Source organism: Oncorhynchus masou, unplaced genomic scaffold (genome assembly GCF_036934945.1).
Source record: "Oncorhynchus masou masou isolate Uvic2021 unplaced genomic scaffold, UVic_Omas_1.1 unplaced_scaffold_1504, whole genome shotgun sequence".
In the NCBI taxonomy this organism is placed as follows: domain Eukaryota; kingdom Metazoa; phylum Chordata; class Actinopteri; order Salmoniformes; family Salmonidae; genus Oncorhynchus; species Oncorhynchus masou.
The window spans coordinates 30577-52012 of record NW_027005054.1 but is presented as its reverse complement, the minus strand read 5'-3'; the positions used below and the strand labels follow the sequence as shown (position 1 = coordinate 52012).

The 21436-nt window shown below is 47.5% G+C and overlaps 2 protein-coding genes across 2 annotated transcripts in view; one reads left to right on the top strand and one right to left on the bottom strand.

Annotated features, from left to right (window-relative positions):
* Positions 1-10021, top strand: part of LOC135531052 (son of sevenless homolog 2-like) — a 96871-nt gene extending 86850 nt beyond the window's left edge. Inside the window, 4 exon segments of the mRNA XM_064959188.1 lie at positions 190-451; positions 587-628; positions 1510-1613; positions 5543-10021. Of these exon segments, the coding sequence (XP_064815260.1) occupies positions 190-451; positions 587-628; positions 1510-1613; positions 5543-6049 (915 nt within the window). The 3' untranslated portion in view covers positions 6050-10021.
* A 7962-nt stretch (positions 10022-17983) lies between these two features.
* si:ch211-67f24.7 (uncharacterized) overlaps positions 17984-21436 on the bottom strand; it is a 31576-nt gene continuing 28123 nt past the window's right edge. Inside the window, exons 12-13 of the mRNA XM_064959189.1 lie at positions 19541-19635; positions 17984-19469 (exon numbers count right to left, since the gene is read on the bottom strand). Coding sequence (XP_064815261.1) covers positions 19361-19469; positions 19541-19635 — 204 coding nt within the window. The 3' untranslated portion in view covers positions 17984-19360. The remainder of the gene's footprint in view (positions 19470-19540; positions 19636-21436) is intronic.

Genomic DNA, 21436 nt, shown 5'->3' with positions numbered 1-21436 from the left:
ATGGAGCAGGAAGATGAAAAGCAATGAGAAACATTTTTAAATTGGAATTTTAGATGACTTCCTGAATTCACTCCAGTCCCTGTGCAGATAATAATTTTTCATAAATTCATCTGTCTTTTTTAACAAAGTGCTTAACAGTTACCAGGTCCTCAACCCTCCTCTTTTTACCCCCCCCCCCCCCCCCCCCAGCCCAGGAAGACCATGTACCCCCTGAAGTCCCCGGGGATCCGGCCGGTGCGCACCTCTACATCAGGGACCCTGAAGGGCCACCCCGTACCCCTGGAGAGAGAGCCCCCGCACAAGATCACCTTCAGGAGCATCGCTGAGACAGAGCATGAGACCTCTTCCGTAGCCTCGGTCCCCACCTCACCCAACACCCCCACCCCCCCGCAGTCTGCCACCTCAGACCTCATCTCTGTCTTCATGGAGCAAGACCTCTGCAACTCCTACGGTGAGGCTGGGGCACATAGAGACAGGCACACAGACACCAATGTCCAAGTGTGCACACACACACACATAGACACACACTTATCGCTGGTGATATTGGTAGAACCGATATATTTCAACATCTGTCTTCATTTTACAGGTGGAAACTCCATATTCGCTAATGTACTCCTCCCACCCTCAAGTGAGTGTTACGAGTCCCCCTCCCCTGCTGTGTCGAGTCCCCCCTCCCCTGCTGTGTCGAGTCCCCCCTGCTGTGTCGAGTCCCCCCCGCTGTGTCGAGTCCCCCCTCCCCTGCTGTGTCGAGTCCCCCCTCCCCTGCTGTGTCGAGCCCCCCCCCTGCTGTGTCGAGTCCCCCCTGCTGTGTCGAGTCCCATCCCCTTGCTGTGTCGAGTCCCCTCCCCCTGCTGTGTCGAGTCCCCCCTTGCTGTGTCGAGTCCCACCCCCCTGCTGTGTCGAGTCCCCCTCCCCCTGCTGTGTCGAGTCACCCCCTTGCTGTGTCGAGTCCCCCTCCCCCTGCTGTGTCGAGTCACCCCCTTGCTGTGTCGAGTCCCCCTCCCCCTGCTGTGTCGAGTCCCCCTCCCCCCTGCGGTGTCGAGTCACCCCCTTGCGGTGTCGAGTCACCCCCTTGCGGTGTCGAGTCACCCCCTTGCGGTGTCGAGTCACCCCCTTGCGGTGTCGAGTCACCCCCTTGCTGTGTCGAGCCCCCCCCCCCCCCCCCCCCTGCTGTGTCGAGTCCCCCCTGCTGTGTCGAGTCCCACCCCCTTGCTGTGTCGAGTCCCCCCCCCTGCTGTGTCGAGTCACCCCCTTGCTGTGTCGAGTCACCCCTTGCTGTGTCGAGCCCCCCCCCCCCCCCCTGCTGTGTCGAGTCCCCCTGCTGTGTCGAGTCCCACCCCTTGCTGTGTCGAGTCCCCCCCCTGCTGTGTCGAGTCACCCCCTTGCTGTGTCGAGTCACCCACTTGCTGTGTCGAGTCCCCCCTGCTGTGTCGAGCCCCCCCTGCTGGTGTTAAAAGGGCTTTATCAATACATTTGATTGATTGATCTCTTGTACCCTGCTATGTGTAGAGGTCCAGTCAGTATCGTGTGGAAGCCTTCACCAGCTAGGAGAGGACTTACTCAAACCCCCTCCACTTCCCCCGCGGAGGAAGGATGCTTACTCTGAGACCAAGGTTAAAACACACACACACACACCACGGTTTCTGTTAAGAAAATATGGCACGGGACATTTGAACGTCAGAATTTTAATTTACCAAACATTTAAGAAATGTACCAGACCCGTGTATGCAGTGGTTGCTTAACCTAAATTAGAGCGTTCATCCACACAGGGCTCAGAATGACAGAAATCACATTTTACATTGTGGTCGTTTTATCTTACCAGAACGTGGAACTCGGAGGCAACGACGTGCGTCATTCTTACCGAATTCCGATGAGCAATTTCCCCTCAAGTACATATTAACATTTCCATAATGATACAGCCTAATTGGCTTACTCTTGTCTGTACAGAAATAAATAAAATCATTCAAAATAGACTACTATACCAGAAAGCATGATTTGGCCACAAGAAAAAAGTTTGGAATCGAACCAGGGTCTGTAGTGACGCCTCTAGCACTGACATGCAGTGCCTTAGACCGCTGCGCCACTCGGGAGCCCAAGAAGGGCCCACAATTTGGGCAGCGAATGACCAAATAGATGATAGTTGAGTTGCGACTGTCAGTGAAAAGCAGAGAGACCCAGCCAGGCATATCGCAATATAAAAAATACAATCGTGGAAAAACAAATAGCTATTGTTGTAAAGAGAACTGTCTTTTTTAGTTTTCAAAATGCTTTTCTTAATTGAGTGAAAAGTCTCATTGGCACCAGTGGGGAACAGCGGCCATCTCCCTCGGAGGGGGAGTGTACAGAGTCACCAGTGGGGAACAGCGGCCATCTCCCTCGGAGGGGGAGTGTACAGAGTCACCAGTGGGGAACAGCGGCCATCTCCCTCGGAGGGGGAGTGTACAGAGTCACCAGTGGGGAACAGCGGCCATCTCCCTCGGAGGGGGAGTGTACAGAGTCACCAGTGGGGAACAGCGGCCATCTCCCTCGGAGGGGAGTGTACAGAGTCACCAGTGGGGAACAGCGGCCATCTCCCTCGGAGGGGAGTGTACAGAGTCACCAGTGGGGAACAGCGGCCATCTCCCTCGGAGGGGGAGTGTACAGAGTCACCAGTGGGGAACAGCGGCCATCTCCCTCGGAGGGGGAGTGTACAGAGTCACCAGTGGGGAACAGCGGCCATCTCCCTCGGAGGGGAGTGTACAGAGTCACCAGTGGGGAACAGCGGCCATCTCCCTCGGAGGGGGAGTGTACAGAGGCACCAGTGGGGAACAGCGGCCATCTCCCTCGGAGGGGGAGTGTACAGAGTCACCAGTGGGGAACAGCGGCCATCTCCCTCGGAGGGGGAGTGTACAGAGTCACCAGTGGGGAACAGCGGCCATCTCCCTCGGAGGGGAGTGTACAGAGTCACCAGTGGGGAACAGCGGCCATCTCCCTCGGAGGGGGAGTGTACAGAGTCACCAGTGGGGAACAGCGGCCATCTCCCTCGGAGGGGGAGTGTACAGAGTCACCAGTGGGGAACAGCGGCCATCTCCCTCGGAGGGGGAGTGTACAGAGTCACTGTCTTTATCATCGGCTCCGTGACACTTTGTTTTATAACAAATAATTTCCTCCTCCAGGTTTAGAAGGATGTCGTATTCCCTTCGTGTCTTCACCTTCTCATAGGCCTGCCTTTATATGGCACGGTCGTATTTATTGATCTGTTCGTCAGTGTTAGCAGAGTAAGGCTACCTTGTCATTTGTTGTATTAAAAAATATATATTCAGCTAATCTCTCCTCCAGTCATATAAAGTGTAGTAGAATTGTATGAAATGTGTTTTTAAAATGGACAAACGTTTTCCTGTGCGAAGAAAGGAGAGGAAATCTGATATAGCCCGAGTCCTCTCTCAATCACAATCACATTTGATTTGTCACATGCATCGAATACAACAGGTGTATATAACCTTACTGTGAAAAAGGGGTCAAATTCACACAAAAAAATTCACACAAAAAAATTCACAAAAAATTCACACAAAAAATGCCCCCTATATAAAGCCTCCACATTGACTCTGTACCGGTACCCCCTGTATATAGCCTCCACATTGACTCTGTACCGGTACCCCCTGTATATAGCCTCCACATTGACTCTGTACCGGTACCCCCTGTATATAGTCTCCACATTGACTCTGTACCGGTACCCCCTGTATATAGTCTCCACATTGACTCTGTATCGGTACCCCCTGTATATAGCCTCCACATTGACTCTGTACCGGTACCCCCTGTATATAGCCTCCACATTGACTCTGTACCGGTACCCCCTGTATATAGCCTCCACATTGACTCTGTACCGGTACCCCCTGTATATAGCCTCCACATTGACTCTGTACCGGTACCCCCTGTATATAGCCTCCACATTGACTCTGTACTGGTACCCCCTGTATATAAGCCTCCACATTGACTCTGTACCGTAATACCCTGTATATAGCCTCCACATTGACTCTACCGGTACCTCCTGTATATAGCCTCCACATTGACTCTGTACCGGTACCCCCTGTATATAGTCTCCACATTGACTCTGTATCGGTACCCCCTGTATATAGCCTCCACATTGACTCTGTACCGGTACCCCCTGTATATAGCCTCCACATTGACTCTGTACCGGTACCCCCTGTATATAGCCTCCACATTGACTCTGTACCGGTACCCCTGTATATAGCCTCCACATTGACTCTGTACCGGTACCCCCTGTATATAGCCTCCACATTGACTCTGTACCGGTACCCCCTGTATATAGCCTCCACATTGACTCTGTATCGGTACCCCCTGTATATAGCCTCCACATTGACTCTGTACCGGTACCCCCTGTATATAGCCTCCACATTGACTCTGTACCGTACCCCCTGTATATAGCCTCCACATTGACTCTGTACCGGTACCCCCTGTATATAGTCTCCACATTGACTCTGTACCGTAATACCCTGTATATAGCCTCCACATTGACTCTGTACCGGTACCCCCTGTATATAGTCTCCACATTGACTCTGTACCGTAATACCCTGTATATAGCCTCCACATTGACTCTGTACCGTAATACCCTGTATATAGCCTCCACATTGACTCTGTACCGGTACCCCCTGTATATAGTCTCCACATTGACTCTGTACCGTAATACCCTGTATATAGCCTCCACATTGACTCTGTACCGTAATACCCTGTATATAGCCTCCACATTGACTCTGTACCGTAATACCCTGTATATAGCCTCCACATTGACTCTGTACCGGTACCCCCTGTATATAGCCTCCACATTGACTCTGTATTGACTCTGTAGCCTAGCTGCCTATGGCGAATAGGAAGCCAGCCTCGCTGCCTATGACGAATAGGAAGCCAGCCTAGCTGCCTATGACGAATAGGAAGCCAGCCAAGCTGCCTATGACGAATAGGAAGCCAGCCTAGCTGCCTATGACGAATAGGAAGCCAGCCTAGCTGCCTATGACGAATAGGAAGCCAGCCTCGCTGCCTATGACGAATAGGAAGCCAGCCTCGCTGCCTATGACGAATAGGAAGCCAGCCTAGCTGCCTATGACGAATAGGAAGCCAGCCAAGCTGCCTATGACGAATAGGAAGCGCGCTTCAATTACCAGTTGAGAAATAAAACTAGTAGCTCATTATTTCACAATGGGGATCTTTTCTTTTTTTCTTTTTTTTTGTCTGCTTTTCTTATTTATTTTTTGGCTAATAGCCGGCTAGAGGAAACCCTGACACTCACATGCATACAATGTCCTCCTTAGTGCTTGTTGCATTTCGAGTTTGTGTGTTCTTGTGAAATAGGATGCTCTTGGTAACACAGTATACAGTACACCATTTATTGTTGTGAAATATTGGCGTTGAATTCTTTTGAAATATTTTTCTCTGTGAGTTCAGTCTGACTTCTTGTCAACAATCACTGTTTGGATCCTGTTTGTGTTTTAATTCAGAAATATATTAATTTGTTAGTTTATCTAACTGTGACCACCATGTGTTCTAGTTGAGTTCCAGGTCTGACAGTCCTCCAGCCATCCCGCCCAGACTGCCCCCTCCTCTCCCCAGGATCCAGCCCCGCGCCCCGATCTACAATAGCCCCAGCGACGGCCCCCTCTCCAGCCCCCCACCACCACCTCCCCGGGACCCCCAGCCAGACACCCCTCCACCCGTCCCCCAGAGACCCCCAGAGATCTTCATCAACTACCCCCTGAACCTTCAACCCTCCCCTGTCGGACGCTTCCACTGGGACTTTGGCAGCTCCCCTTCATCCCCCGGCACACCCCCGGGCACCCCTCTCCCGCGTCCCCGACGGAGCTGCCCCCTCAGCGCTAGTCAGAACAGTCTCTGCCCTCTCCCGCTGCCCATCATGGCGCCCCCTGTGCCCCCTCGCCACAACTCCAACTCCTCCCCCCAGCTCCCCAAACTCCCCCCAAAGACCTACAAGAGGGAGCTGTTGCCGCCCCCGTTACAGAGCCTCTCATTGGTGGAGAACACGGACACTAGCCAATGAGGAGCCTTCTGCTTCTTTTGTTGTTATTGTTTTTGTTGTCAACATGGAAGCCTTTGAGTTGCTCCACACAAAACAAACTGCAAACAAACTATGTCCTACATTAAACTATGAACTATGACCTGCATCAGACTATGAACTATGACCTGATGACCTAGAGCGGATGAAAACAAACTAATCATGATTTTAAAGCTACTGATCGTAAAGAAGACTTAGTTTTCAACCACACTCCAAACCACGCCCACTCATCTCCTGCCACGCCTCTCAGGAATCAGTAGCTCCGCCTTCATGCCAATTGAAAATACACCACAGTGTGCCAGCCAATGAACAAGTAGCCTCAAGACACTGATTCAAACTCCTCCTCTCTGTGGGTGTGTGTGTGTACGTGGATGTGTGGGTGTGTGTGTGTGTGTGGATGTGTGTGTGTGTGTGTGTGTGTGTGTGTGTGTGCGTGTCACATACCTGTACACAGCACAGCACATGTCACTGCGTTTCTTTCTTGGTACGGACGTCCCACTCTGTGCTAGAGTGGACAGGACAGCAAGCTATGCTCTGGCAGTTGCCCTTCTCCTTCCCTGACAGTTTAAAAAAAAAAAACATTTACCCCGGGTTCTCCAGCCTGTCCTGGTTCAGTTCGGTAGCCCCGTGTTCTGTATTTGTGGTTCCGCTGTTCCATTGGCACACTGTAGTGCTAGGAGCAGCATTCACTCACTTTCCCAGGAGTCAGTCTTTCCCTGTGGCTCGCAGACTGACAGTCACTGGACCTATTCGGACTTCACTGCTCTTTAATGATCAAACTTATCAATTGCTCTTCCCGCGGTTCTGTACCGCGGTTCTGTCTGGGGCGAGCATGAGCAGAGTGTTTTCAGAATCCTCTGAGGCCTCTCAACTCTTCCCATTTGTGTTCTGTTGTTCTCTAATAATCTCTAACTTTGTAGCCAAAGTTTCATTTGATGCAGAGGGAGAAAACTTAAGGGATACATTTTATTTTTGAGGAATGATAAGACAAACTAAAAAAAAATGGGATGCAAATTCAGAACTGACTGACTGAAAGCGTTTAGCAAAACAAAAGAAAAAAGGTTTTTTTTGCTACGGTGTGCGACTATTGAATAAACATCCCCCCCCTTGGTCGTAGCTCCACCCTCTACTTCAGATGTTAGCCTTTAATCCCACAGCACTGACCTCTAACCTGAGGCAGGGAGCCATTCAGAATGAGGGAGAGAGACCGACGGATGGACATATCGGATGACAGATTGACGGAGAGGGTAGTGTAGGGTGGGATCCACTTTTAGCTGGGGCAGGGCAGCAGTGACGTCGACTCGTCTCCCCTCGTCAGTCATGTGATGGAGAAGTCTGTTTGTGTCTGGACTATAGAAAACGATAGAGGCCTCTAGTGGCCAAAAGGCTATATTAGCATGGGCAGCACCATTGAGGGCTTCCACCGTGCTTCCGTCATTTTAAAGTAGTCAAGGTGGACAACTGAGTGGGGATTCCTGTGAGTTGTTGCCCATGCTGTCACAGATGCTATAATGGCACTGATATAAATGAGTCCTCTATCTATCTCTATGGAGCTGTCACAGATGCTATAATGGCACTGATATAAATGAGTCCTCTATCGATCTCTATGGTGCTGTCACAGATGCTATAATGGCACTGATATAAATGAGTCCTCTATCGATCTCTATGGAGCTGCCCATGCTGTCACAGATGCTATAATGGCACTGATATAAATGAGTCCTCTATCGATCTCTATGGAGCTGCCCATGCTGTCACATGCTATAATGGCACTGATATAAATGAGTCCTCTATCGATCTCTATGGAGCTGCCCATGCTGTCACATGCTATAATGGCACTGATATAAATGAGTCCTCTATCGATCTCTATGGAGCTGCCCATGCTGTCACATGCTATAATGGCACTGATATAAATGAGTCCTCTATCGATCTCTATGGAGCTGCCCATGCTGTCACATGCTATAATGGCACTGATATAAATGAGTCCTCTATCGATCTCTATGGAGCTGCCCATGCTGTCACAGATGCTATAATGGCACTGATATAAATGAGTCCTCTATCGATCTCTATGGAGCTGCCCATGCTGTCACAGATGCTATAATGGCACTGATATAAATGAGTCCTCTATCGATCTCTATGGAGCTGCCCATGCTGTCACAGATGCTATAATGGCACTGATATAAATGAGTCCTCTATCGATCTCTATGGAGCTGCCCATGCTGTCACAGATGCTATAATGGCACTGATATAAATGAGTCCTCTATCGATCTCTATGGAGCTGCCCATGCTGTCACAGATGCTATAATGGCACTGATATAAATGAGTCCTCTATCGATCTCTATGGAGCTGCCCATGCTGTCACAGATGCTATAATGGCACTGATATAAATGAGTCCTCTATCGATCTCTATGGAGCTGCCCATGCTGTCACAGACACTATAATGGCGCGGATATAAATGAGTCCTCTATCTATCTCTATGGAGCTGCCCATGCTGTCACAGATGCTATAATGGCACTGATATAAATTAGTCCTCTATCTATCTCTATGGAGCTGCCCATGCTGTCACATATGCTATAATGGCACTGATATAAATGAGTCCTCTATCTATCTCTTATGTCTGGACAAAGCCCAGATCTCGGGAAGAAGAGTAGGCTGAGTGACGACAACATTGAGATATCTCATTCTCGGGCCAGGGAGGCGGTAACTATAGCAGCCAGGCATGTCTTGAAGTGATACTTTGGAATGTAGCCAGTGTAACTTCCCCAGAGTCAGATGATGTTGTGTATTATACCATTGTTACATCTCTGTGTCCAGCGTGAGGGAGGTTACAGGTAGTTTCATGAACCAATGCTAACTAGCGTTTGCGCAACATGACTGGAAGTCTATGGGTATCTACTAGCACGTTCCTTTTAAAGCTAGCCTGGTCCCAGATCTGTTTGGCCTTTTGGCCTACTCTGTTCTCTTATGGCTATTTGTCATGTCAATTCCATATGGCGTGGGCAAGAACAGACCTATAGCCAGGCTAGCTGAAAGCCAAGATGATGTCTTAACCCAAACTAAGTGCTGCTGTCTGTCTGTCCAGCACTATCTGCAGCTCTACTACCATCATACCCAGTACTGTACCAGCCTGCAGTGTTGGTATGGAAATTCAGCACTGGACTCCTCATACGCAGCAACCCCAACAAAGCCTGGAACAAATGGACAGTTGGCTCCTCTAGTGGACAAACTGGGGACTGCTTCACAGCTCCCCGAGTATATAGGAGGACAAACAGCTCCTCGAGTGGACAAACTGGGGACGGCTCCACAGCACCCCTAGTGGATAGGAGGACAAACAGCTCCTCTAGTGGACAAACTGGGGACTGCTCCACAGCTCCCCTAGTGGACAGGAGGACAAACAGCTCCTCTAGTGGACAAACTGGGGACTGCTCCACAGCGCCCCTAGTGGACAGGAGGACAAACAGCTCCTCTAGTGGACAAACTGGGGACTGCTCCACAGCTCCTCTAGTGGATAGGAGGACAAACAGCTCCTCTAGTGGACAAACTGGGGACTGCTCCACAGCTCCTCTAGTGGATAGGAGGACAAACAGCTCCTCTAGTGGACAAACTGGGAACAAGTGGCTGTTTCAGATATCTGGATTCACATCGAGAGGAAGCCTCTATTAACCAGATGTCACTGTCCTCCTCTCTCTCTCCTCTCAAATATGCCATTTCATTTTTAAAAATGCTGAAATAACATGCATCATGCTCAGATGTGCCTTTTTTTATTTCGTTTTTCTTTACAGAGTAAGCGAAAGGTGTCTTTTTTTTAAATGCTATTAAAAAAACGGATACGATAAATAAATACGGTTGGCTATGTAATGCTTAGAACTAAATGTGTACACTACAAAGGTTTGTGGATACTGTGCATATAACATGTATACACTAACCAAATAATTTGTATAAAGTGATTTCTCATTCTCATTGTATTATATTTTATATATTTATATATACACACCACCCTCCCCCTCCACTGCATCCCTTTGGTCAAATGTTGCCTAACAATCCAACGTTGTTACGGTCAGGTAAAACGGGTCATTGTGTCGCCTACTTTTAGTTTACAGACAGTTGGCTCCTCTAGTGGACAAATTGGAGACTGCTCCACAGCGCCCCTAGTGGATAGGAGGACAAACAACCCCTCTAGTGGACAAACTGGGGACTGCTCCACAGCGCCCCTAGTGGATAGGAGGACAAACTGGGGACTGCTCCACCCCCCTCCAGCAGACCTAGAATGTCGACCCTGGGAGTTAAACAGAAGAAAGACATGTGTCCCGAGGCTGAGTTCCAGATTCACTCGTGTTTTCTTGCCAACTGTTATGTTGTCACACCGCTGATGGGAGTGGAGGGAAATACACTTTCCTTGTTTTCTGCCTAACAGTTAACCCACAGTTTGACAGAACAATTCACTCATTATTGGCGGTGTTAATTTTTCCATCACAACAGGCAGAGTTTATCCCACCTATTTATTCTACCACTAACATCACTGACCACAACTCTCGGTTCATTACGGCATTGTACTGTATGTTGTCATGACATGTGTGACCACGACCATAGGAGTTGGCAAGGCAGTACAAACAGATGTGGGACTAATATCTCTCTCCTCCAAGCCGGTGTAAAATAATGAAAAATTCTGTGTTTCAAATGGCACCATATTCCCTACATAGTGCACTACTTTTGAACAGAGCCCTATGGGTCCTGGTAAAAAAAAAAAAAGTAGTGTACCATTTTGGATGTAGACAAAGTAAATGAACAGTTAAATATCATGCAGAGCCCTCACTGGTTTAAGTACCGCCTCCTAACTGATGATGCCTTCTGATAGGTCTGTTTCCTTTGTAGTACCGCCTCCTATCCATCATCATGTAATCAGAAGGCATCATCAGTTAGGAGGCGTACTGGAAACAGACCTTCAGAAGGCATCATTAGATAGGTCTGTTTCCTTTGTAGTACCGCCTCCTATCTAATGATGCCTTCTGATAGGTCTGTTTCCTTTATAGTACCGCCTCCTAACTAATGATGCCTTCTGATAGGTCTGCTTCTTTGTAGTACCGCCTCCTAACTAATGATGCCTTCTGATAGGATGGAGTCTGGTTTTGAAAATACTTTCAAACTCTAATACTCGTATTATTAAACCCAAGGTTGGAATTGTTGCATTAAGACATTTTTCTGAGTGAGAAAAAGAGAACACACACTTTAGGCTCTGTCCTGTTAAAGAAGTATCAGTGAGATGGGTCTTGTCTGTTAATGCCATGTGGTATAATGGAGACAGTCTAATGCTATTGTTAAAGAGGTCTTGTCTGTTTAATAAACTCACTTTCTCCATCAGGACTAAAGAAACCAAGGTTAGGCTCAATTCCAGACAATTCAAGAAATACATTGAAATTCCAATTCTCGTCAATGCTTTTCAATTATGAAAATTTGGAATTTGGTTTTACTTTCTGAATTCAAATGGAATTGACCCCAACCCTGACAGGCACTATGACCGATTCACACTACAGGGCCGACCCGAGCCATACTGGACTGGTTATAATCTTTTCACATTGTCCTTTTCCAGTGTATGGTTCAAGCAACTAGGTGGATACTGGATGTGTAACCAGCCCTTGTAGAGTTTGGCTTGGTGTGGCTCAGTAGAATGAAAAGGGTACTAGTGTATCACTTAAACATTCCCTGACAACATCTCCAAGCCCCTACCACCCAAACACACGTAGCCATAGGAACCATCTGACCAGCAGCCTCTCTGCTAACCCTTGACCTTTTTCCACATATGGCCAAGGACACAACCGAATCTAGCCTTACGGAACTATGACATCGTCCTCTGTGATGTCACATCCTGTCTTTAAATGCTCACAGCGCCCCCTTGTTCAACACGGTTTCCGTTGATTCAGTCTGTAGTGTTGATGTTGATTTGCAGACTTTTCTTTTCAAGCCCCCCCCCCTCCCCTCCTACAGAATAACCCTGGGTTGTGTTCAGTAGGCGCATTACGGAAGAAAACACTCAGAGAGAGAGAGAGAGATGTCACCTGAACTTATCCAATAAGAAATGCGTGTTTTGTGTTTTCCGTTGCAAAAAAAAGAGAAAGGTTTTGCAACGGTGTGCCCTTAGGAACAGGACCCTGGTTTAGGTCCCTCGGTGGAACAGCTTGATCTAGCTGTGGGTAGGTGGGTTTATTTGGTGGTGTGTGGACTATTATAACTGTGGTTTTGTATTATTAATGGTCTTGATTAGATTAATTTAATACATCACACAGTCTTAATCACTTTCTGCTATTTTTACGTCACATTCACTTGGTTACATCTCACATGGTACGCCTAGTTTAGACCAGAGCCTGGGTTGGTGCCCTAGTTTAGACCAGAGCCTGGGTTGGTGCCCTAGTTTAGACCAAAGCCTGGGCTAGTGCCCTAATTTAGACCAGAGCCTGGACTCTCTGATCCTATGTAGTGCCCTAGTTTAGACCAGAACCTGGGCTAGTGCCCTAGTTTAGACCAGAGCCTGGGCTCTCTGATCCTATGTAGTGCCCTAGTTTAGACCAGAGCCTGGGCTAGTGCCCTAGTTTAGACCAGAGCCTGGGCTGGTGCCCTAGTTTAGACCAGAGCCTGGGCTAGTGCCCTAGTTTAGACCAGAGCCTGGACTCTCTGATCCTATGTAGTGCCCTAGTTTAGACCAGAGCCTGGGCTAGTGCCCTAGTTTATACCAGAGCCTGGGCTGGTGCCCTAGTTTAGACCAGAGCCTGGGCTAGTGCCCTAGTTTAGACCAGAGCCTGGGCTAGTGCCCTAGTTTAGACCAGAGCCTGGGCTAGTGTCCTAGTTTAGACCAGAGCCTGGGCTGGTGCCCTAGTTTAGACCAGAGCCTGGGCTGGTGCCCTAGTTTAGACCAGAGCCTGGGCTGGTGCCCTAGTTTAGACCAGAGCCTGGGCTAGTGCCCTAGTTTAGACCAGAGCCTGGGCTAGTGCCCTAGTTTAGACCAGAGCCTGGGCTAGTGCCCTAGTTTAGACCAGAGCCTGGGCTAGTGTCCTAGTTTAGACCAGAGCCTGGGCTGGTGCCCTAGTTTAGACCAGAGCCTGGGCTGGTGCCCTAGTTTAGACCAGAGCCTGGGCTGGTGCCCTAGTTTAGACCAGAGCCTGGGCTAGTGCCCTAGTTTAGACCAGAGCCTGGGCTAGTGCCCTAGTTTAGACCAGAGCCTGGGCTCTCTGATCCTATGTAGTGCCCTACAGGTAACTGGCAAAATAAAAGGAAACACTTGAGGAATTTAGGGAGATTGTAAACAGGTCCTTCCACACAGGTGTGGAATTAACATCCTGTCATTCTTAGGGTCATGTATAAAAATGCTGGACATGCCATGTTGGCCATTATTTTTGGCTACCCTGGCTAGAAGAAACCGCAGAGACTTTGAGAGGAGTGATTTGTCGGGACACGTTTGCCAGGTGCTTCAGTGACGAAGAGTCACTGCTCAACTCGCTGATGTTTCCACAATGTGCCGTGGCCGTCTCAGTCACCAACCCAATTGAACACATATGGGAGGTTCTGGAGCGACACCCGAGATGGCGTTTTCCACCACCGTCAACAAAACACGCAGTTATATGAATTCCACGTGGAGGAATGGTATCGCACAAAGCCAAGGTAAGTAGGGGTGTAAATCTGTACATGGTGTAAATGGTAAGTAGGGGTGTAAATGGTAAGTAGAGGTGTAAATCTGTAAATGGTGTAAATGGTAAGTAGGGGTGTAAATCTGTAAATGGTAAGTAGGGGTGTAAATCTGTAAATGGTGTAAATGGTAAGTAGGGGTGTAAATCTGTAAATGGTAAGTAGGGGTGTAAATCTGTAAATGGTAAGTAGGGGTGTAAATCTGTAAATGGTAAGTAGGGGTGTACATCTGTAAATGGTAAGTAGGGGTGTACATCTGTAAATGGTAAGTAGGGGTGTAAATGGTAAGTAGGGGTGTAAATCTTTAAATGGTGTAAACGGTGTAAACGGTAAGTAGGGGTGTAAATCTGTAAATGGTAAGTAGGGGTGTACATCTGTAAATGGTAAGTAGGGGTGTACATCTGTAAATGGTAAGTAGGGGTGTAAATCTGTAAATGGTAAGTAGGGGTGTAAATGTGTAAACGGTGTAAATGGTAAGTAGGGGTGTAAATGTGTAAATCTGTAAATGGTAAGTAGGGGTGTAAATCTGTAAATGGTAAGTAGGGGTGTAAATCTGTAAATGGTGTAAATGGTAAGTAGGGGTGTAAATCTGTAAATGGTGTAAACGGTAAGTAGGGGTGTAAATCTTCTGCAACCCTCCTGATAAATTGAAAACTTTTTTGCTATTTTTTGCTATTACATCTGAACACGGACTGAATGCGCGTACACCAAGTAAAGTATCGATTGATACTTAATCCATAGAAGGGAAACCTTTCACTGGTAAACTCATAGCTACACTCAAAATGGCTGCCAATCCTGATTTATAAATGGCCACCTCAGTTCAATTTGTCTTTGTCCTGTCAGTGTATAGCTAATAGGGCTTTTTGCGAATTTCAAAAAATACAATTGTGGGGAAATACGTTTGGAAAGCGACTGCTGACAAGAGAAGATTTAATCTGTCCGCACAGGCTACTATTTTCTATATCAACAGTGACAGAACTGTTTTCCAGAAGTAACTCGAGCCTATCTTGAGACCATCACCAGTGAGAAGGCTAGGCTACTCATATTCATGCTATCTTTATCATCGGGTGAGTCGGTGATCCTGGAAAGTTGATTTAGTAGTCTACGGTAGCCGATCATATATATTTCCTCCTGATGTTGTACAATCCCTTCTTTTTATTGGCCCTGGTCCGTGTCAAGACGTTTTTATGAATCTGTTTGACAGGGGAGAGGGGGATTCCTAGTCAGTTGGAAAGGAGGATTCCTAGTCAGTTGGAAAGGGGGATTCCTAGTCAGTTGGAAAGGGGGATTCCTAGTCAGTTGGAAAGGAGGATTCCTAGTCAGTTGGAAAGAGGGATTCCTAGTCAGTTGGAAAGGGGGATTCCTAGTCAGTTGGAAAGGAGGATTCCTAGTCAGTTGGAAAGGGGGATTCCTAGTCAGTTGGAAAGGGGGATTCCTAGTCAGTTGGAAAGGGGGATTCCTAGTCAGTTGGAAAGAGGGATTCCTAGTCAGTTGGAAAGGGGGATTCCTAGTCAGTTGGAAAGGGGGATTCCTAGTCAGTTGGAAAGGGGGATTCCTAGTCAGTTGGAAAGGGGGTTCCTAGTCAGTTGGAAAGGGGGATTCCTAGTCAGTTGGAAAGGGGGGTTCCTAGTCAGTTGGAAAGGGGGGTTCCTAGTCAGTTGGAAAGGGGGATTCCTAGTCAGTTGGAAAGGGGGTTCCTAGTCAGTTGGAAAGGGGGTTCCTAGTCAGTTGGAAAGGGGGATTCCTAGTCAGTTGGAAAGGGGGTTCCTAGTCAGTTGGAAAGGGGGATTCCTAGTCAGTTGGAAAGGGAAAGAGGGATTCCTAGTCAGTTGGAAAGGGGGATTCCTAGTCAGTTGGAAAGGGGGGTTCCTAGTCAGTTGGAAAGGGGGGTTCCTAGTCAGTTGGAAAGGGGGTTCCTAGTCAGTTGGAAAAGGGGATTCCTAGTCAGTTGGAAAGGGGATTCCTAGTCAGTTGGAAAGGGGGATTCCTAGTCAGTTGGAAAGAGGGATTCCTAGTCAGTTGGAAAGGGGGATTCCTAGTCAGTTGGAAAGGGGGATTCCTAGTCAGTTGGAAAGGGGGATTCCTAGTCAGTTGGAAAGGGGGATTCCTAGTCAGTTGGAAAGGGGGTTCCTAGTCAGTTGGAAAGGGGGATTCCTAGTCAGTTGGAAAGGGGGGTTCCTAGTCAGTTGGAAAGGGGGGTTCCTAGTCAGTTGGAAAGGGGGGTTCCTAGTCAGTTGGAAAGGGGGGTTCCTAGTCAGTTGGAAAGGGGGGTTCCTATTCAGTTGGAAAGGGGGTTCCTAGTCAGTTGGAAAGGGGGTTCCTATTCAGTTGGAAAGGGGGCTCCTAGTCAGTTGGAAAGGGGGGTTCCTATTCAGTTGGAAAGGGGGTTCCTAGTCAGTTGGAAAGGGGGGTTCCTATTCAGTTGGAAAGGGGGGTTCCTAGTCAGTTGGAAAGGGGGATTCCTAGTCAGTTGGAAAGGGGGATTCCTAGTCAGCTGGAAAGGGGGATTCCTAGTCAGTTGTACAGGGAAAGGGGGATTCCTAGTCAGTTGTACAGGGAAAGGGGGATTCCTAGTCAGTTGGAAAGGGGGATTCCTAGTCAGTTGTACAGGGAAAGGGGGATTCCTAGTCAGTTGTACAGGGAAAGGGGGATTCCTAGTCAGTTGGAAAGGGGGAATCCTAGTCAGTTGGAAAGGGGGATTCCTAGTCAGTTGGAAAGGGGGATTCCTAGTCAGTTGTAAAGGGGGATTCCTAGTCAGTTGGAAAGGGGGTTCCTAGTCAGTTGGAAAGGGGGATTCCTAGTCAGTTGGAAAGGGGGATTCCTAGTCAGTTGGAAAGGGGGATTCCTAGTCAGTTGGAAAGGGGGTTCCTAGTCAGTTGGAAAGGGGGTTCCTAGTCAGTTGGAAAGGGGGTTCCTAGTCAGTTGGAAAGGGGGTTCCTAGTCAGTTGGAAAGGGGGTTCCTAGTCAGTTGGAAAGGGGGTTCCTAGTCAGTTGGAAAGGGGGTTCCTATTCAGTTGGAAAGGGGGTTCCTAGTCAGTTGGAAAGGGGGTTCCTATTCAGTTGGAAAGGGGGTTCCTAGTCAGTTGGAAAGGGGGATTCCTAGTCAGTTGGAAAGGGGGATTCCTAGTCAGTTGTACAGGGAAAGGGGGATTCCTAGTCAGTTGGAAAGGGGGAATCCTAGTCAGTTGTAAAGGGGGATTCCTAGTCAGTTGTACAGGGAAAGGGGGATTCCTAGTCAGTTGGAAAGGGGGATTCCTAGTCAGTTGGAAAGGGGGAATCCTAGTCAGTTGGAAAGGGGGGTTCCTAGTCAGTTGGAAAGGGGGATTCCTAGTCAGTTGGAAAGGGGGATTCCTAGTCAGTTGGAAAGGGGGATTCCTAGTCAGTTGTACAGGGAAAGGGGGATTCCTAGTCAGTTGGAAAGGGGGATTCCTAGTCAGTTGTACAGGGAAAGGGGGATTCCTAGTCAGTTGTACAGGGAAAGGGGGATTCCTAGTCAGTTGGAAAGAGGGATTCCTAGTCAGTTGGAAAGAGGGATTCCTAGTCAGTTGTACAGGGAAAGGGGGATTCCTAGTCAGTTGTACAGGGAAAGGGGGATTCCTAGTCAGTTGGAAAGAGGGATTCCTAGTCAGTTGGAAAGAGGGATTCCTAGTCAGTTGTACAGGGAAAGGGGGATTCCTAGTCAGTTGTACAGGGAAAGGGGGATTCCTAGTCAGTTGGAAAGGGGGGTTCCTAGTCAGTTGGAAAGGGGGGTTCCTAGTCAGTTGGAAAGGGGGGTTCCTAGTCAGTTGGAAAGGGGGATTCCTAGTCAGTTGGAAAGGGGGATTCCTAGTCAGTTGGAAAGGGGGATTCCTAGTCAGTTGGAAAGGGGGATTCCTAGTCAGTTGGAAAGGGGGATTCCTAGTCAGTTGTTCAACAGAATGCCTTCAACTGAAATGTGTCTTCCTCATTAAACCCAACCCCTCTGAATCAGAGAGGTGCGGGGGGGGGGGGGGCTGGCTTAATCAACATCCACGTTTTCAGCGCCCGGGAACAGTGGGTTAACTGCCTTGCTCAGGGGCAGAATGACAGGTTTTTACCTTGTCAGCTCGGGGATTCGATCCAGCAACCTTTTGCGTTTCTGGCCCAACGCTCTAACAGACAGATCAATTAAAAAATATATATATTCTGATCTCCTCTCCTTTCATGTAGGCCTAAATAATGTAGATTTCCATTACATGTGTTCATAAAAATTTCCCCCATGTGTTTTGAAATCCTCCAAAATGCTGAACTTTATTCAACTATGTGATAAAATGTGACGTTAGAATGTGTTATTACAATTACCTGTAAATTACAGTTACCTATAAATATAGAATTACCTGTAAATTACAGTTTCCTGTAAATATAGAATTACCTGTAAATTACAGTTACCTGTAAATATAGAATTACCTGTAAATTACAGTTACCTGTAAATATAGAATTACCTGTAAATTACAGTTACCTGTGAACAGAGAATTACCTGTAAATTACAGTTACCTGTAAATATAGAATTACCTGTAAATTACAGTTACCTGTAAACAGAGAATTACCTGTAAATTACAGTTACCTGTAAATATAGAATTACCTGTAAATTACAGTTACCTGTAAATATAGAATTACCTGTAAATTACAGTTTCCTGTAAACAGAGAATTGGGTGCCATTTGGGAATTGGGTGCCATTTCTTCTCATTTCTCCTGAATGAACAGAGTCTCTCTTTTTTTTCTGTGTTGGTCAGAGCGACTGATCTGGAATGAGTCCAAATCGCTTCTGATTTTCAAGTGTTCTTCTTGTTCCAGGATGTCTCGTATCCTCTTTATTCTCTTTAGGGGCACTGTGCTGTTACAGGGATGTCTAGTGTGTAATGCTAAGTCATGCAGGCTGGTCAATCTTTCAGATGATGCTGCAGTGAAGACCTTAAAGATGGAATCTGCAGTTTGGGGGAAACGGCGTCACTGACCACCACCATTGTTATTGTTTTTTTTGTTGCAGACCTAAGACCGTCTGTATTCAGTATCTCTCTCTCTCTCTCTCTCTCTCACACACAGTACAAATTATCTCTCACACACGCAGTACAAAGTCTCTCGCTCACACAGTACAGTATCTATTTTTCTCTCTCTTTCTCTCTCTCACACACGCAGTCCAAAGTCTCCCTCTCTCACGCAGTACTGCAGACCTCATGGGTTGGTCTCTCAAATGATGGTCTCTCTCACACAGTGCTGTTAGTCCTCTGGGTTGGTCTCGTGACAGACCATAAGTGCTAATCAAGTAGCCAGCATGCAAGAGATTTGGTTGCTGTTCTGATTGCTCGTTTGGTGTCCCACAGTGCTGCAGACCTCTGGGTTAGTCTGTCAGACAGTCTTTCAGATGGTCTATATCTCACACAGTGCTGTAGACTGTTGGGCTGGTCTCTTAGATGAATCCCTCTTTCACACAGTGCTGTAGACTGTTGGGCTGGTCTCTTAGATGAATCCCTCTCTTACACAGTGCTGTAGACTGTTGGGCTGGTCTCTTAGATGAATCCCTCTCACACAGGGCTGTAGTCTTGGTCGGTTGATCTCTCAAATAGTGCTGCAAACTTCTAAGTTGGTCTCACAGACAGTCTCCCTCTCTCATACGGTGCTGCAGGGCCCCTCACTGTCCTCCTCACTCTCATCCCACACTGCAACACCCCCCATGGCTCCTGCCTGGACGTGGCCAACTCTCGGCTGGGTTTCGAACCTAAGAGACGGGGAATGAGACCCTTTTTTTAACCTGTTATTAAAATGTTAAAAAGAACCAGTATTCCTTACCTTAGCTTTTTGAAGTTAGGAAATGTCTGCCTCTCAGTGGCCTGAACCGGTCTGAAGCCTTGTGGTGTATTTTCCTTTACGGGTGCTGCATCTTCCTAGTTCACACAGTGTAAAGGGAACAGGATTAGATGTGTCTCCAGTTCACACAGTGTAAAGGGAACAGGATTAGATGTGTCTCCAGTTCACACAGTGTAAAGGGAACAGGATTAGATGTGTCTCCAGTTCACACAGTGGTACGGAAATAAGATTAGATGTCTCCCTTGTTCATGCCGTGATAAGTGAATAAGATTAGATGTGTCTCCAGTTCACACAGTGTAAAGGGAACAGGATTAGATGTGTCTCCAGTTCACACAGTGTAAAGGGAACAGGATTAGATGTGTCTCCAGTTCACACAGTGTAAAGGGAACAGGATTAGATGTGTCTCCAATTCACACAGTGTAAAGGGAACAGGATTAGATGTGTCTCCAGTTCACACAGTGTAAAGGGAACAGGATTAGATGTGTCTCCAGTTCACACAGTGTAAAGGGAACAGGATTAGATGTGTCTCCAGTTCACACAGTGTAAAGGGAACAGGATTAGATGTGTCTCCAGTTCACACAGTGGTACGGAAATAAGATTAGATGTCTCCCTTGTTCATGCCGTGATAAGTGAATAAGATTAGATGTGTCTCCAGTTCACACAGTGTAAAGGGAACAGGATTAGATGTGTCTCCAGTTCACACAGTGTAAAGGGAACAGGATTAGATGTGTCTCCAGTTCACACAGTGTAAAGGGAACAGGATTAGATGTGTCTCCAGTTCACACAGTGTAAAGGGAACAGGATTAGATGTGTCTCCAGTTCACACAGTGTAAAGGGAACAGGATTAGATGTGTCTCCAGTTCACACAGTGTAAAGGGAACAGGATTAGATGTGTCTCCAGTTCACACAGTGTAAAGGGAACAGGATTAGATGTGTCTCCAGTTCACACAGTGTAAAGGGAACAGGATTAGATGTGTCTCCAGTTCACACAGTGTAAAGGGAACAGGATTAGATGTGTCTCCAGTTCACACAGTGTAAAGGGAACAGGATTAGATGTGTCTCCAGTTCACACAGTGTAAAGGGAACAGGATTAGATGTGTCTCCAGTTCACACAGTGTAAAGGGAACAGGATTAGATGTGTCTCCAGTTCACACAGTGGTACGGAAATAAGATTAGATGTCTCCCTTGTTCATGCCATGATAATAGAACAGGATTAGATATCTAACTAGTTCACACCGTGATAAGTGAATAAGATTAGATGTAGATACTGTAGAGAACATTGTAGCAGAGATCATATCTGTCCTGTCCAGATCCTAGCCTGGTCCCTATTCTTGTTGCAATGACAAGACAAGTATTCACCCTTTGCCTTGATGACAGCTTTACACACTATTGGAATTCTCTCAACCTGTTCACCTGGAATGCTTTCCCAACAGTCTTGAAGGAGTTCCCACATATACTGAGCACTTGTTGGCTGCTGTTCCTTCACACTGCGGTCCAACTCATCCCAAACCATCTCAATTGGGTTGATGTTGGGTGATTGTGGAGGCCAGGTCATCTGATGCAGCACTCCATCAATCACTCTCTTTGGTCAAATAGCCCTTACCCACCCTGGAGGTGTGTTGGGTCATTGTCCTGTTGACAAAACAAATGATAGTCCCACTAAGCACAAACCACATAGGATGGCATATCGCTGCAGAATGCTTTGGTAGCCATGCTGGTTAAGTGTGCCTTGAATTCTAAATAAATCATAGACAGTGTCACCAGCAAAGCATCCACACACCATCACACCTCCTCCTCCATGCTTCACGGTGGGAACCACACAGGCAGAGGTCATCCATTCACCTACTCTGCATCTCACAAAGACACCACGGCTGGAAC